The sequence below is a fragment of the Formica exsecta genome, unplaced genomic scaffold (assembly GCF_003651465.1).
Source record: "Formica exsecta isolate Colony F162 unplaced genomic scaffold, ASM365146v1 scaffold47, whole genome shotgun sequence".
Classification (NCBI taxonomy): domain Eukaryota; kingdom Metazoa; phylum Arthropoda; class Insecta; order Hymenoptera; family Formicidae; genus Formica; species Formica exsecta.
Window position 1 is genome coordinate 647200 of NW_021851936.1, and position 16991 is coordinate 664190.

The window sequence follows — 16991 nt, forward strand, 5'->3', positions numbered from 1 at the left end:
TAATTAAATTAACTACAGTTTCATATTATATTTGTAATCACATTTTCAATATTTAAATATTAAATAATTTAAATTTGAATCCTAAAGATTTATTATTAAAAATAATACTTTTTTGACTAACAGATTTAGTATAATATTTAAAGTTACAATGTTAATACATTTTGAAAAAAAGTATTTTATATTAATATCTGTTAAAAAGTACAGGAAGATATATCATTGTATACATTTTCTTTATTTAAATAATAATTTTAATTAATAATTATACACTACTAAAAAAAAATAAGGAACACTTTTCATACTTTAAAAATTGGGCTATTTTCAAACCGTTGAAACTCGGCGAGAAATCATCACAGACAAAAAATTAAAAAAGCATTTTGAAACCTAAAGTTTCGACTTTAACGTGCTATTGGTGGTTCTAGAAAATTTTTTTATCTTTCTTTTTATCTTCCGTTCTGTGCTTTAAAAAAGAACCCATTGTTTCTTTCCTTAAAATTATGTATTTTTGATACTCCGCAGCTCGATAAAAAAATTTCTCTCAATAAATTCAACTCAAGTTCCATAAACTACAACATCTTGTTTACAAAATGCTTCTTTTAAAATTTTCCTACGATTTTTTTGACCGTGTTACACGATTTTGAAGCAAAATCTATATTTTCAGAAATAATGTCGATACTCGGCGAAAAATCATCGCAGACAAAAAATTGAAAAAGCATTTTGAAGCTTGAAGTTTTAATTGTAACGTGATATCGACAATTTTAAAAAACCTTTTTTTTCATTTTTAGAAAATACAGGTTTAGCTTCAAAATCGTGTAACTCGGTCAAAAAAAATCTTAGGAAAATTTAAAAAAAAAGCATTTTGCAGGCGAAATGTTGTAGTTTATGGAACTTGAGCTGAATTTTTTGAGAGAAATATTTTTATCGAGCTACAGAGTGTCAATAATACATAATTAAGGAACAAAACAATTATTTTGTTGGGTTATTTTTTAAAGAACAGAACAAGAAAGATAAAAAAATTTTTTTGAATAAAGATATGACGATAAATAAAGATATGACGATAAGACGTTAAAGTTGAAACTTCAAGGTTTCAAACTGCTTTTTTAATTTTTTATCTACGATGATTTTTTGTCGAGTTTCAGCGGTTTGAAAATAGCCCAATTTTTAGGGTATGAAAAGTATTCTTTATTTTCTTTTGAGTAGTGCATTTCGTTAAATAGATACAGATGAAAAAAAAACAGTAACACAAAAGATTTTAGTTAAATTAAAAAATAATAACTAATAATAACTAATAATCTTACGCTGCAGAAAGTAGTCATCGTTAATGGAACAATCTTTCCTGCTGTGATACCGCAGGGTTGCTGAACTCGTACCATTAATAGAATAAAATTTTTCGCTTGTTTTGACTCCCATTTATACCATTCATGATCGTACACAGCATGGTATACTGCTTCCCACTTAACAAGAACACATATAATAATATATATATATATAAATATTCATATTAATTCACAATATCGGCCACTTTGAAAAACATTAATGAAAGTTAAATAAAATTTAACTTATATACAGGGTGGTCCTCGTAACGGTCGCCACGATTTTTAAGGCACTTACAATAATCTGACATAAAAAAGTCATAAACAGAAATTTATCAGTTTCTAAACGACAACAAATTACAATAATAAAAACTGACCAAACATTTTTTTTTTCATAAAAAAGCAAGGTCACCTTCAATTTTTTAAATGGGACTGCCTACTTTTTGTTGCATATTCTTGTAGCCCATTTCGAGAGCTTTTCAAAACACTATAATAAAGTATATTTTCATTAAATACTTTTTGAGTTATTTTATATTTTATTCTGACATATTTTGATATAGTATTTATAATTTATATTTCTATAAAAAAATTAGATTATAAAAATAAACAAACAATATACTTAATTTTTGTCTTATGAAAATGTATAAAATAATATAATAATTAAATTATATGATATAATACTAATAATTAGATCATCGAACCAGCTAGTAAAATGACAAATAATGTACATCATATTTATGTATACGTCTAAAAAGTTGTAACTCACTTGCTCTGTAATTAGCTCTCCAGCATAGCAATAAAAAAACATTTGCATAAAAAAAATAATGATAGCTGCTGTCATGTAGCATATTTGTGAGACATTCACGGCATTTATCTTCTCATTATTAATCACCTGGATAAAATCTCACTAATTAATAAAAACAAACTAAGGAAAAATAGATGATAATAACATACGAGTGCAGACAATGCATACTGCACATACACAAACTATATTTATAAATATATTTTAAAATTTAATAAACTTAAAGTACACTTTTTATATCTTCAATAGAATCTATGTTAATAAAACTTACAACAAGCAACGCAAATCCGGTTAGACAAAATATAATGCCAATGTATATTATTGATCCGAGCATCATTAAAGTGAATATATCTTCAGTGTTATTGACATACCTTTAAATATAGAGCATATTTAAATAGCTATTATATTAAAACCAATGAAAAATTATACACATAATACATCCCGTACAAAAATTCACGCTTAAAATTATATATACATGTAATAATTACATGTACAATCTTTTTTCTATTTAAAATTAAAGAAAAGAATAGAAAAAAATCTTATCTTGCATATATAGTGATATATATATATGTGATCAACCATGTACGATCAGAAAAAAATAAAACCTATAAAATTTAAAATACGATGATAGAGATAATTTCCTCAAAAATTATGTTAAACTTGTGAAATTTAGTTATGTCATAATCAAAACCCACACCTGATAAGTCGTAAATGAGTCACTACGTTGTTTCTCAAAGCTTTGTTAAACTCTTTGCCGACGATCAAATTGACTAAACGGCGTCTGAAGTTTTCTAATTGACCGCAGATATGAAGAATCACGAATCCAAGAAAAGTATCTACTGACGTATAAATTATCATGGCCAGAAACACCCCTACGATTTGAGTAAGATATGTTAACTCGAACTGAGGATTCTTATCTGTGTCATAGAAATAATATGTCTGGAGCGGTAACGGTTTGTTCCGATCAGTGAGATTTGTTAGATGTCTGAACGGTAAACCAAATAAAGGAAGAATGGTAACCACAATTAACGTAAATATCATCAAAATGTATGCACAAATTACAATCAGTCGAGCGGTCCTCATACGCTTTATCATTGCATCTCTTTCTGCGTCTAACTTTAACATCATCCAATCTTCTCTAATCATGTTAATGATCGATAAAACAACTTAAAAATATAAAAGAAGCAATATCAATAGTAAAATAATGTAAAATAATTTAAAAAATTGAAGGTGACCTTGCTTTTTTATGGAAAAAAAATGTTTGGTCAATTTTTATTATTGCAATTTGTTGCCGGTTAGAAACTGATAAATTTCAGTTTATGACTTTTTTATGTCAGATTATTGTAAGTGCCTTAAAAATCGTGGCGACCGTTACGAGGACCACCCTGTATATAATAGTATTTATAATTTATATTTCTATAAAAAAATTAGATTATAAAAATAAACAAACAATATACTTAATTTTTGTCTTATGAAAATGTATAAAATAATATAATAATTAAATTATATGATATAATACTAATAATTAGATCATCGAACCAGCTAGTAAAATGACAAATAATGTACATCATATTTATGTATACGTCTAAAAAGTTGTAACTCACTTGCTCTGTAATTAGCTCTCCAGCATAGCAATAAAAAAACATTTGCATAAAAAAAATAATGATAGCTGCTGTCATGTAGCATATTTGTGAGACATTCACGGCATTTATCTTCTCATTATTAATCACCTGGATAAAATCTCACTAATTAATAAAAACAAACTAAGGAAAAATAGATGATAATAACATACGAGTGCAGACAATGCATACTGCACATACACAAACTATATTTATAAATATATTTTAAAATTTAATAAACTTAAAGTACACTTTTTATATCTTCAATAGAATCTATGTTAATAAAACTTACAACAAGCAACGCAAATCCGGTTAGACAAAATATAATGCCAATGTATATTATTGATCCGAGCATCATTAAAGTGAATATATCTTCAGTGTTATTGACATACCTTTAAATATAGAGCATATTTAAATAGCTATTATATTAAAACCAATGAAAAATTATACACATAATACATCCCGTACAAAAATTCACGCTTAAAATTATATATACATGTAATAATTACATGTACAATCTTTTTTCTATTTAAAATTAAAGAAAAGAATAGAAAAAAATCTTATCTTGCATATATAGTGATATATATATATGTGATCAACCATGTACGATCAGAAAAAAATAAAACCTATAAAATTTAAAATACGATGATAGAGATAATTTCCTCAAAAATTATGTTAAACTTGTGAAATTTAGTTATGTCATAATCAAAACCCACACCTGATAAGTCGTAAATGAGTCACTACGTTGTTTCTCAAAGCTTTGTTAAACTCTTTGCCGACGATCAAATTGACTAAACGGCGTCTGAAGTTTTCTAATTGACCGCAGATATGAAGAATCACGAATCCAAGAAAAGTATCTACTGACGTATAAATTATCATGGCCAGAAACACCCCTACGATTTGAGTAAGATATGTTAACTCGAACTGAGGATTCTTATCTGTGTCATAGAAATAATATGTCTGGAGCGGTAACGGTTTGTTCCGATCAGTGAGATTTGTTAGATGTCTGAACGGTAAACCAAATAAAGGAAGAATGGTAACCACAATTAACGTAAATATCATCAAAATGTATGCACAAATTACAATCAGTCGAGCGGTCCTCATACGCTTTATCATTGCATCTCTTTCTGCGTCTAACTTTAACATCATCCAATCTTCTCTAATCATGTTAATGATCGATAAAACAACTTAAAAATATAAAAGAAGCAATATCAATAGTAAAATAATGTAAAATAATTAAACACAACTTACATCTAATTTACTGTTACAATTGTAGTAAGAAATTAAGTACTAATAAAATTTGATGAACAAATGAGATATGTAGCTATTCTATATCAAATCGATCCAGACATACTTGATTGCTTCCATCGCATGATAACAAGTTTTAATAAAACCGACAGCATAGGTAATGTAACTCGTAAATTGTCTATCATTAGTATCATATCGCCCCAAACTCGCGTGAGCGCATAAACAAGAGGAATTAGAGAGAAAAATGTTATCATAATAAAAGTAAAGCCCACACGAATGTCAGGCCCGAATCTTTTCAGAGCGAATTCGTCAGATTTAGGCCATAAGCCGATCCAATTTAAAGACAGACGGTTTAGTTCAATCGCCCATTCAAAATCTGAAAAGATTTTTTTTATGAAATAAGAAACTTAAATACAATAATTACAAATGCATATGTGTATTGTAAAATTTTCATGAAAAGTGATAGAACCGAAGTGTGTCGTGTTAATGCAATACAATACAATAATGCAATATAATACTAATTTAAAAACTCTTTTTAGAAGCATTGAACATAGGTACTATAGGTGGAAAACGTATAACATCGCAATAACAAACACTTTTTACCTCTGTAACCTGAAGATTCCGATATGTCCATATCGAAGGATAATGCGAATATGTTGAAAAGTTGTTGACTGTCGTATTCTTTCCATCCTATAATAAGATAATTATTACGCATACTCGTAAAGCAGGTATAACAACCTGGCTGCATCGTCAAAGCTGCATTAAATATTAAAGATGCTACATCCAGTCGCGTAGAGTTCCCTGTTTCGTAACAAAACTTTTCGCATAAAAACTTGAAATAAAAGAATAGTTAGAAACACCTGTTTTTGATAAAACGAGAAGTATATTGTATCTCTATATATCGTCGAACTTGTATTAAAAATTTTTTCACACTTTGTAACGCTTCATGTACGTGCGTTAACTTCAAAAATAGTGACAAATAATTGCATGTTATGTAATAAAAACAATTTTTTGTATTAAAGGAAAAAATGGTAGCAGAAAAGAAAGAAACAGATACAATAAAAAAGTACAGTATGCTGCGCAGTAGCTTTACATATTTTTCGCATGCTTGTTGCAAGAACACATTTATTGATGTAACACACATTAAGTGCAACAGTAGACGGAAAAAATATCAAATTTAGAATTTTTTCTTTTTCCATACGAGGAATATGCGATATGTAAATCTGTAGTTTGGATCGTACTATTCATATAACAATAATGATCGTAATCTTCAAACAAAAATAACGTAATTTACAAAAAGACGCAAACATCGAGGTAAATATCCCGAGTGTAAACTTTTATTTTCTTTATAACGAATGTAATTATTGTCTTTTATTAGTAATTTTAACTGGCAAAAAATATATTCATTCTTCATATTCTCATCTTTTCGAATTAATGTATTACTATGTATTATTATGTGTTACTACTATTTAATACCAGCTTAATCTTTTAATCCATCATTGCCGATAAAAACGATACATAACCAACTGACGTTTTTAATAGCTAAAAATAAATATATCTTTATTTAAAGGTATTTTTACGAAACAATAAAGTTAAATTTTTATTTAAATTAACCACGGTTTCATGTTATATTTGTAATCACATTTCTAATATCTCAATATTAAATAATTTAAAGTTAATGTGTCATTGTTTCTCTTTCATCTATATCTATGTAATGAAATATAATTATCAATTATAATTATTATTTAAATAAAGAAAGTGCAATGATATATATATATATATATATATCAGTGCACCTTTTGTTTAAATAATAAATATAACTGATAATTATATTTCATTACATAGATACAGATGAAAAAGAAACAGTAAAACATAAGATTTTAGTTATACTAGAAAATACTAATAATCTTACGCTGCAACCACTTACTTGATTTTTGTCTTATGAAAAAGAATAAAATAATATAATCATTAAATCATATGATATAATAATAATAATTAGGTCACCAAACGAGATGATAAAATGAAAAATAATGTACATCATTTTTTGTATACATGTATACAGTTGTAACTTACTTGTTCTGTTATTAGCTCTCCAGCATAGCAATAGAAAAACATTTGCATAAAAAAAATAATGATAGCTGCTATCATGTAGCATATTTGTGAGAAATTCGCGGCATTTATCTTCTCATTATTAATCACCTGGATAACATCTCACTAATTAATAAAAACAAATTTAGAAAATAGATAATAATAACATTCGAGCGCATGCAATGCATACTGCACATACACAAACTATATTTATAAATATATTTTAAAATTTAATAAACTTAAAGTACACTTTTTATATCTTCAATAGAATCTATGTTAATAAAACTTACAACAAGCAACGCAAATCCGGTTAGACAAAATATAATGCCAATGTATATTATTGATCCGAGCATCATTAAAGTGAATATATCTTCAGTGTTATTGACAAATAAAGAAAGTGCAATGATATATATATATATATATATATATCAGTGCACCTTTTGTTTAAATAATAAATATAACTGATAATTATATTTCATTACATAGATACAGATGAAAAAGAAACAGTAAAACATAAGATTTTAGTTATACTAGAAAATACTAATAATCTTACGCTGCAAAATGTGGTCATCGTTAATGGAACAATCTTTCCTGCAGTGATACCGCAGGGTTGCTGAACTCGTACCATTAATAGAATAATATTTTTCGCTTGTTTTAACTCCCATTTATACCAATCACGATCGCAGACAGCATGGTATACTGCTTCCCACTTAACAAGAAAATTGATAATAATGTATAAATATTCATATTAATTCAATATCGGCTACATTTATAAACATTAATAAAATTTAACTTTTATATATGTATATACATACACTATAAAATATATATATATATGTATGAAAAGGTTGTAAAAGTAAATGTGTAAAAAGTTCTAACTTACTTGTTCTATTATTAGCTCTCCGGCATAGCAATAGAAAAACATTTGCATAAAAATAATAATGATAGCTGCTATCATGTAGCATATTTGTGAGAAATTCGCGGCATTTATCTTCTCATTATTAATCACCTGGATAACATCTCACTAATTAATAAAAACAAATTTAGAAAATAGATAATAATAACATTCGAGCGCATGCAATGCATACTGCACATACACAAACTATATATTTTAAAAATTAATAAACTTAAAATATGTTCTTTACATTTTCAATAAAATACATATTACTATAACTTACAACAAGCAACGCAAATCCAGATAGACAAAATATAATGCTAAAATATATTATCGATCCAAGCATCATTAAAGTGAATATATCTTCAGCGTTATTGACATATCTTTAAATATAGAATACATTTAAAAAGTCATTATATTAAAATCAATGGAAATTTATACACTTAGTACATATTGAAAATTCAGGCTTAAGATTATATACACATGTACATAATTACATGTATATTTTTTTCTACTTAATATTAAAGAAAATAATATAAAAAATTTCATCTTATATATATAGTGATATACATATATGATGAACCTTGTATGATTAGAAAAAATAAGCTAAACCTATAAAATTCAAAAAACAGTGGTAGAAACAATTTCTTCAAAAGTTATGTTAAACTTGTAAAATTCAGTTATCTTATCATCGAAACCCACACCTGATAAGTCGTAAATGAGTCATTACGTTGTTTCTCAAAGCTTTGTTAAACTTTTTGTCCAAATTGACTAACCGGCGTCTAAAGTTTTCTAATTGGCCGCAGATATGAAGAATCACGAATCCAAAAAAAGTATCTACTGACATATAAATTATCGTGATCAGAAGCACCGTTATGACTTGAGTAAGATATGTTAAATGGAACTGCGGATTTTTATCTGTGTCGTAGAAATAATATGTCTGGAACGGTAACGGTTTATTTCGATCCGTGAGATTTGTTAGACGTCTGAACGGTAGACCAAAATAAGGAAAAATGGTAACCATAATTAACGCAAATATCGCCAGAACATATACACAAATTACAATCAGTCGAGCAGTTCCCATACGCTTTATCATTACATCTCTTTCTGCATCTAATTTCAATGTCATCCAATCTTCTTTAACCATGCTTATGATCGATAAAACAACTTGGAAATGTAAAAAAAAGATTTTAATAGTAAAATAATGTAAAATTAAAATAACACAACTTATATCTAATTTACAGTTATGACTGTAGTAATAAATTAGGTACTGTAATAAAATTTGACAAAGAAATGAGATTTATAACTACGTATTCTGTATCAAATCGATTCAGACATACTTGATTGCTTCCATCGCATGATGACAAATTTTAGTAAAACCGATAATATAGGTAATGTAACTCGTAAATTGTCTATCATTAGTACCATATCGCCCCATACTCGCATAAGCGCACAAACAAGAGGAATTAGAAAGAAAAATGTTATCATTATGAAAATCAAACCCATGCGAATGTCAGATCCGAATCTTTTCGTACCGACTTTATCGGTGATAGGCCATAAGCCGATCCAATTTAAAGTCAGACGGTTTAGTTCAATCGCCCATTCGAAATCTAAAAATATTTTTTTTTATGAAATAAAAAACTTCAATATCATAATTACAAATGTGTAAATTGTAAAATTTTGATAAAAAGTAATAGAATTGCAATGTGACATGTTAATGCAATACAATACTAATTTAAAAACTCTTATTACAGACACTAAATATAGGTACTATAAGTGAAAGATGTATAACATCGGTTTAGTACCTCTGTAACATGAAGATTCCGATATGTCCATATCAGAGGTTAATACGAATATGTTGAAAAGTTGTTGACTATCGTATTCGTTCCATCCTATAATAAGATGATTATTATGCATGCTCGTGAGGCGAGTACAACGACCTGTCTGCTGCATCGAAGGATGCATTAAATATTAAAGATGCTACTTACAGTGGCTTACAGTTGTGCCTGCTTCATAACAAAACTTTAAAGGCATAAGAATAATTACGGACTTCTGTTTTTAACAAAACAATAAATATATTGTCCCCCTATATATCGTCGAAATTGTATTAAAAGTTTTTTCATACTTTGTAATATCATGCTTCACGTACATATATTAACTCTAAAGAAATAGTGGCAAGTAATTGGATGATATGTAGTAAAAAACAATTTCTGCGATGAATATTATAGCAAAGGATGTTAGCCTAAGAAAAAAAGATAGGTACAATAAAAAAGCTATAGAATGTCGCGTAGTAGCTTTACATATTTTTCGCATGTTTGTTGCAAGAAAACATTTATTGATGTAACACATCAAATGCAATAGTAGCCGCAGAAAATTTTAAAATAAGGGTTTATTTTTTTTCTATACGAGAAAGAAGCGATATGCAAATCTACAGTTTGAATCGAGCTATTCGTATAACAATGATGATCGTAAGCTTCAAACAAGAATAACATAATTTACGAAAGGAAACATCAAGGTAAATAACCCGAGTGTAAACTTTTATTTTCTTTATAACGAATGTAATTATTGTCTTTTATTAATAATTTTAATTGAAGAAAAATATATTTATGTCTCATATTCTCATCTTCTCGAATCAATGTATTATTATGTATTATATATTAATTTGAAATACTATATGTATTATTATATGTTGCTACTATATAACACTACTACGTAATACCAGCTTAATTCGTTTAATCCATTATTGCCGATAAAAACGATATATAACCAGCTGACGTTTTTAATAGCTGAAAATAAATACAACTTTATTTAAAAGTATGTTTACGAAACAATAAAATAAAATTTTTAATTAAATTGTTCACAGTTTCATGTTATATTTGTAATCATATTTTCAATATCTACATATTAAATAATTTTAATTTAAATCCTAAAGTTTTATTATTAGAAATAATATTTTGTTGACCAACAGATTTATGTAATATAAAATTAAAGTTACAATGTATTAATATATTTTGATAAAAGTTTTTTGTGTTAATATCTATTAAAAAGTTACAGGAAGATATATATACATATATATGGTGTAAAAAAAGAAATAATTGTTTAAAAAAATACATTGTAAATAAGTACACACTTTTTCTTAAAAACAATGATTTTTACTAATTCTTTACACCAATTAATTTTATACCATTTTCTTTATACCAATTGATTTGTCTCATTATTCTGTACATAAAAGTATTACGGTAAGATTATCAAAAACTAAATATTTTACGAGGTATTTTATTTTTGATATCAAAATGTGTCAGAATAAGATATAAGTCGAAAAATACTTAACGAAAAAATACTTCATTATAATGTTTTGAAAAGGTCTCAAGAAAGATTATAAGAATGTACAATAAAAAATAGGGGATTTCATTTAAAAAAATAAAATTGATCTTGGAATAATCTTAAAAGGATCCACCGAATCAAAAATAAATAATGCTGTTATGTTTGTCTTCCAAAACCAAATAACTTTTGTTTCAAACTTTCTTTTCAAAAATGCGTTGTTTTTGAAATATTTAAATGTCTCAATTTAAAAAAACTCACCCTGCATACAATATTCTCTTATTGCATACACTTTCTTTATTTAAATAATAATTATAATTTATAATTATATTTCATTATATAGATACAGATGAAAAAGAAAGAATAACGTAAAATTTTAGTTAAATTATAAATAATAATCTTACGCTGCAAAAAGTGGTCATCGTTAATGGAACAATCTTTCCTGCAGTGATACCGAAAGGTTGTTGAACTCGTACCATTAATAGAATAAGATTTTTCGCTTTTTTTGACTCCCATTTGTACCATTCACGATCGTACACAGCATGGTATACTGCTTCCCACTTAACAAGGAAACATAATAATATATGAATATTCATATTAATTCAATATTGACCACTTTTATAAATATCAATAAAAGTTAAATAAAATTTTACTTATATGTATATATAGGGGAAAGTAGAGTAAAACCGGATAAGCGGGTCAAACTGGATACCTTTATTTCCTCGTGATAAGTACTACTATCTTTGGCCGATTTGTTATTAATTGTGGATTGACGCTATCATTATTTTGAGATGAACCATGCCCACGTGCACACGATATTTTTATTTTGCGAGAAGTCTAATTTTCGGTCCGAAAAAGATCGATCGAGACAACAATCGAGTCGTCTCGAGACTTTTTCTACACAGAACATCTGTTTCGGTAAATGTAGCATTGCATTCTATACATATTAGAGAATTTATCGCACTTTTTGATCGTCATTTTGTACGCTGGAATATACAGCCATCGTATTTGTTGTTTTCCTCGTGTTGGGGCAAGAGCGGGTATCTACCTCATATAATGAAAAGAGAAAAAACTGCCATCCTGACTTTGTCTCCATACAAAAAGCAGTTAGAAATGGAGACTGCCACTCAGAAAAAGAAACCACCAAAAAAAAATTTTTTGAGATCCCTAAAGTTAAAAAATTAAATAAAAAAGTCCTGCAGCAATGTAGAGCAAGAGGATATTTTTGATTGTGATTTTTGTTTATAGAACACATTTTTGTATTTTGAATAAAATAAATCAAAATTATGTAATTTCACGGTGTTTTACATATATTCAAATAGGTACCCTATTTGATCCTATCGGTGGAACAAAACCGGGTATTTTGACTTTTTCAAAAAGTCCTGTTATCCTTGGTAACTAAATAATTTTCTCAACAACTAGCCTCATTTTTTCATAGTTCAAGGTTTACTAAAGATTACTAACAGTTAGTAGAATCTTTTTTGCCTTCTGATTTTTTGTAGAAAAACAAATCCAAAAAGTATCCAGTTTTACCCTATTTTCCTCTATTAATTTATAATAATAATATATATATATATATATATTAAAATGGACCACTATATATATATATATTTATGTATGTATGTATACAAGATAATAGTATTTATAATTTCTATCTTTATAAGAAAATTAGAAATAAACCAATCATTTACATAATTTTTGTCTAATGAAAAAGAATAAAATAATATAATAATTAGATCATATGATATAATAATAATAATTAAATCACCGAGAAAAATAGCTAAATGACAAATAATATATATCATATTTATGTATACGTGTATAAAGTTTTAACTTACTTGTTCTGTTATTAGCTCTCCAGCATAACAATAGAAAAACATTTGCATAAAATAAGTAATAATAGCTGATATCATGTAGTATATTCGTGAGAAACTCGCGCCATTTATATTCTCATTATTAATCACCTGGATAACAGCTCAGTAATAAATAAAAACAAATGAAAAAATTAGATTATAATAGCATACGAGTGCATACAATGCATATAGCACATACACAAACTGTATATTTTAAAAATTAATAAACTTATAATATATTCTTTACATTTTCAATAAACTCTATATTATTCAAACTTACAACAAGCAACGCAAATCCACATAGACAAAATATAATGCTAAAATATATTATCGATCCAAGCATCATTAAAGTGAATATATCTTCAGCGTTATTGACATATCTTTAAATGTAAAACACATTTAAAAAGTCATTATATTAAAATCAATGGAAAATTATACATTTAATACATATTGTACAAAAATTCACGCTTAAGATTATATACACATGTAATAATTACATGTACATTTTTTTCTATTTAATATTATAGAGAAGAATAGAAAAAAATCTCATCCTATATATATAGCGATATACATATATGATCAACCTTGTATGATTAGAAAAAATAAGTTAAACTTATAAAATTTAAAATACATTGATAGAAACAATTTCCTGAAAAGTTATGTTAAACTTGTAAAATTCAGCTATGTTATAATCGAAACCCACACCTGATAAGTCGTAAATGAGTCACTACGTTGTTTCTCAAAGATTTGTTAAACTCTTTGCCGACGACCAAATTGACTAACCGGCATCTGAAGTTTTCTAATTGCCCGCAGATATGAAGAATCACGACTCCAAAAAAAGAATCTACTGACATATAAATTATCGTGGCCAGAAACACCGTTATGACTTGAGTAAGATATGTTAACTGGAACTGCGGATTTTTATCTGTGTCGTAGAAATAATATGTCTGGAACGGTAACGGTTTATCTCGATCCGTGAGATTTGTTAGATGTCTGAACGGTAGACCAAAATAAGGAAAAATAGTAACCATAATTAACGCAAATACCATTAGAACGTATGCACAAATTACAATCAGTCGAGCGGTCTTCATACGCTTTATCATTACATCTCTTTCTGCATCTAACTTCAATGTCATCCAATCTTCTCTAACCATGCTTATGATCGATAAAACAACTTGGAAATGTAAAAAAAACGATATCAATAATAAAATAATGTAAAATTAAAATAACACAACTTATATCTAATTTACTGTTATGACTGTAGTAATAAATTAAGTGTAATAGAATTTGACAAAGAAATGAGGTTTATAACTACGTATTCTATATCAAGTCGATCCAGACATACTTGATTGTTTCCATCGCATGATGACAAATTTTAGTAAAACCGATAATATAGGTAATGTAACTCGTAAATTGTCTATCATTAGTACCATATCGCCCCAAACTCGCATAAGTGCACAAACAAGAGGAATTACAAAGAAAAATGTTATCATAATGAAAATCAAACCCATGCGAATGTCAGATCCGAATTTTTTCGTACCGACTTTATCGGTGATAGGCCATAAGCCGATCCAATTTAAAGTCAGACGGTTTAGTTCAATCGCCCATTCGAAATCTAAAAATATTTTTTTTTATGAAATAAAAAACTTTAAAATCATAATTACAAATGTGTAAATTGTAAAATTTTGATAAAATGTGATAAAATTGCAAAGTGACATGTTAATGCGATACAATACTAATATAAAAACTCTTATTAGAGACACTGAATATAGGTACTATAAGTGAAAGATGTATAACATCTGCTTAATACCTCTGTAACATGAAGATTCCGATATGTCCATATCGAAGGCTAATGCGAGTATGTTGAAAAGTTGTTGACTATCGTATTCGTTCCATCCTATAATAAGATGATTATTACGCATGCTCGTGAGTACAACGACCTGTCTGCTTCATCGAAGGATGCATTAAATATTAAAGATGCTACTTGCAGTGGCTTACAGTAGTGCCTTCGCAACAAAACTTTATAGGCATAAGAATAATTACGGACTTCTGTTTTTAACAAGGCAATAAGTATATTGTCCCCCTATATATCGTCAAAATTGTATCAAAAGTTTTTTCATACTTTGTAACGCTTAATGTACATGCGTTAACTTTGAAGAAATAATGACAAAAAGTAATTGGATGTTATGTCATAAAAAAAAATTTCTGCGAAAAAATATTATAGCAAAGAATGGTAGCCAAAGAGAAAGAGATAGGTATAATAAAAAAGGTATAGAATGTCGCGCAGTAGTTGTACATATTCGCATGCTTATTGCAAGAAAACATTTATTGATGTAACACACATTAAATGCAATAGTAGACGGAAAAAATTTCAAATTAAAAAATTTTTCTTTTTCCATACGAGGAATATGCGATATGTAAATCTATAGTTTGGATCAAACAATTCGTATAACAAAGATGATCGTAATCTTCAAACAACTATAACATAATTTACGAAAAGAAACATCGAGGTAAATAACCCGAGTGTAAACTTTTATTTTCTTTATAACGAATTTAAAAATTGTTTTATAATAATAATTTTAACTGAAGAAAAATATCAGTTTTCATATTCTCATTTTCTCAAATTAATGTATTATTATGTATTATATTTATATTAATATGAAATACTATATGTATTATTATATGTTGTTACTACATAACACTATTATGTAATACCAGCTTAATTCTTTTAATCCATTATTGCCGATAAAAACGATATATAACCAGCTGACGTTTTTAATAGCTGGAAATAAATACATCTTTATATATTTAAAGATATTTTTACAAAACTAAAAAATAAAATTCTATATTGAATTGACCACAATTTCTTATTATATTTGTAATCACATTTTCAATATTTAAATATTAAATAATTTAAATTTGAATCCTAAAGATTTATTATTAAATATAATACTTTTTTGACTAACAGATTTAGTATAATATTAAAAGTTACAATGTTAATACATTTTGAAAAAAGTATTTTATGTTAATATCAATTAAAAAGTACAGGAAGATATATCATTGCATACATTTTCTTTACCTAAATAATAATTTTAATTAATAAATATACACTACTAAAAAAAAATAGGGAACACTTTCCATATTTTAAAAATTGGACTATTTATAAACCTTTGAAACTCGACGAGAAATCATCGTAGGTAAAAAATTAAAAAAGCATTCTGAAGCTTGAAGTTTCAATTGTAACGTGATATCAATAATTTCACAGAAATTTTTTTTTCATTTCTAGAAAATACAGGTTTAGTTTCAAAATCGTGTAACTCGGTCAAAAAAAATCTTAAGAAAATTTTTAAAAAAGCATTTTGTAGGCAAAATGTTGTAGTTTATGGAACTTGAGTTGAATTTTTTGACCGAAATTTTTTTATCCATCTGCAGAGTGTCAAAGATACATAATATTAAGGAACAAAACAATTTTAAAGTACAAAACAAGAAAAATAAAAAAAATTGTTGAGTCCTCCGATGTCGTTACACGTTAAAATTGAAACTTCAAGCTTCAAACCGCTTTTTTAATTTTTTATCTACAATGATTTTTTGTCGAGTTTTAAAAGATTGAAAAAAGCCCAATTTTTAGAATATAAGAGTGTTCTCTATTTTTTTTTTTTGAGTAGTGTATTTCATTACATAGATACAGATAAAAGAAAAACAGTAACACATAAGATTTTAATTAAACTAAGAAATACTAATAATCTTACGCTGCAAAAAGTAGTCATCGTTAATGGAACAATCTTTCCTGCTGTGATACCGCAGGGTTTCTGAACTCGTACCATCAATAAAATAAGATTTTTTGCTTGTTTCGAT

The 16991-nt window shown here is 27.0% G+C and overlaps 4 protein-coding genes across 4 annotated transcripts in view; all 4 read right to left on the minus strand.

The window, feature by feature from the left end:
• The window catches only part of LOC115241221 (odorant receptor 22c-like), a 4760-nt gene extending 1487 nt beyond the window's left edge, over nucleotides 1–3273 (minus strand). The window contains exons 1-3 of the mRNA XM_029816876.1: nucleotides 2810–3273; nucleotides 2384–2483; nucleotides 2077–2202 (exon numbers count right to left, since the gene is read on the minus strand). Coding sequence (XP_029672736.1) covers nucleotides 2077–2202; nucleotides 2384–2483; nucleotides 2810–3258 — 675 coding nt within the window. The 5' untranslated portion in view covers nucleotides 3259–3273. The remainder of the gene's footprint in view (nucleotides 1–2076; nucleotides 2203–2383; nucleotides 2484–2809) is intronic.
• A 365-nt stretch (nucleotides 3274–3638) lies between these two features.
• On the minus strand, nucleotides 3639–5645 carry LOC115241131 (the record flags this gene model as incomplete). The annotated part of the gene is made up of 5 exons (XM_029816690.1): nucleotides 5583–5645; nucleotides 5086–5355; nucleotides 4450–4918; nucleotides 4024–4123; nucleotides 3639–3842 (listed from the first exon to the last, which is right to left on the minus strand). Coding segments are annotated over exons 1-5 (1074 nt in total), but the record flags the coding sequence as incomplete, so codon positions are not given.
• Nucleotides 5646–6467: 822 nt separating this feature from the next.
• On the minus strand, nucleotides 6468–9933 carry LOC115241202 (odorant receptor 4-like). The gene is made up of 7 exons (XM_029816856.1): nucleotides 9768–9933; nucleotides 9303–9572; nucleotides 8667–9129; nucleotides 8246–8345; nucleotides 7951–8076; nucleotides 7621–7776; nucleotides 6468–6521 (listed from the first exon to the last, which is right to left on the minus strand). The coding sequence occupies exons 1-7, from the start codon at nucleotides 9925–9927 to the stop codon at nucleotides 6468–6470; spliced, it is 1329 nt and encodes a 442-aa protein (XP_029672716.1). The 5' UTR covers nucleotides 9928–9933.
• A 761-nt stretch (nucleotides 9934–10694) lies between these two features.
• On the minus strand, nucleotides 10695–15972 carry LOC115241203 (odorant receptor 43a-like). The gene is made up of 7 exons (XM_029816857.1): nucleotides 14947–15972; nucleotides 14482–14751; nucleotides 13842–14310; nucleotides 13417–13516; nucleotides 13122–13247; nucleotides 11688–11843; nucleotides 10695–10748 (listed from the first exon to the last, which is right to left on the minus strand). The coding sequence occupies exons 1-7, from the start codon at nucleotides 15056–15058 to the stop codon at nucleotides 10695–10697; spliced, it is 1287 nt and encodes a 428-aa protein (XP_029672717.1). The 5' UTR covers nucleotides 15059–15972.
• Between the last annotated feature and the right edge of the window lie 1019 nt (nucleotides 15973–16991).

Coding starts and splice junctions, on each gene's coding strand:
- LOC115241202 (XM_029816856.1), bottom strand. CDS start 9,927: ATGCATCCTTCGATGCAGCAGACAGGTCGTTGTACTCGCCTCACGAGC. Junction 8,346..8,666: donor ACTCATTTACGACTTATCAG/GTGTGGGTTTCG, acceptor CTATATTTAAAG/ATATGTCAATAACGCTGAAG. Junction 6,522..7,620: donor CGATGACCACATTTTGCAGC/GTAAGATTATTA, acceptor ATTTATTTTTAG/CTATTAAAAACGTCAGTTGG.
- LOC115241203 (XM_029816857.1), bottom strand. CDS start 15,058: ATGCGTAATAATCATCTTATTATAGGATGGAACGAATACGATAGTCAA. Junction 13,517..13,841: donor ACTCATTTACGACTTATCAG/GTGTGGGTTTCG, acceptor TTACATTTAAAG/ATATGTCAATAACGCTGAAG. Junction 10,749..11,687: donor CGATGACCACTTTTTGCAGC/GTAAGATTATTA, acceptor ATTTATTTTCAG/CTATTAAAAACGTCAGCTGG.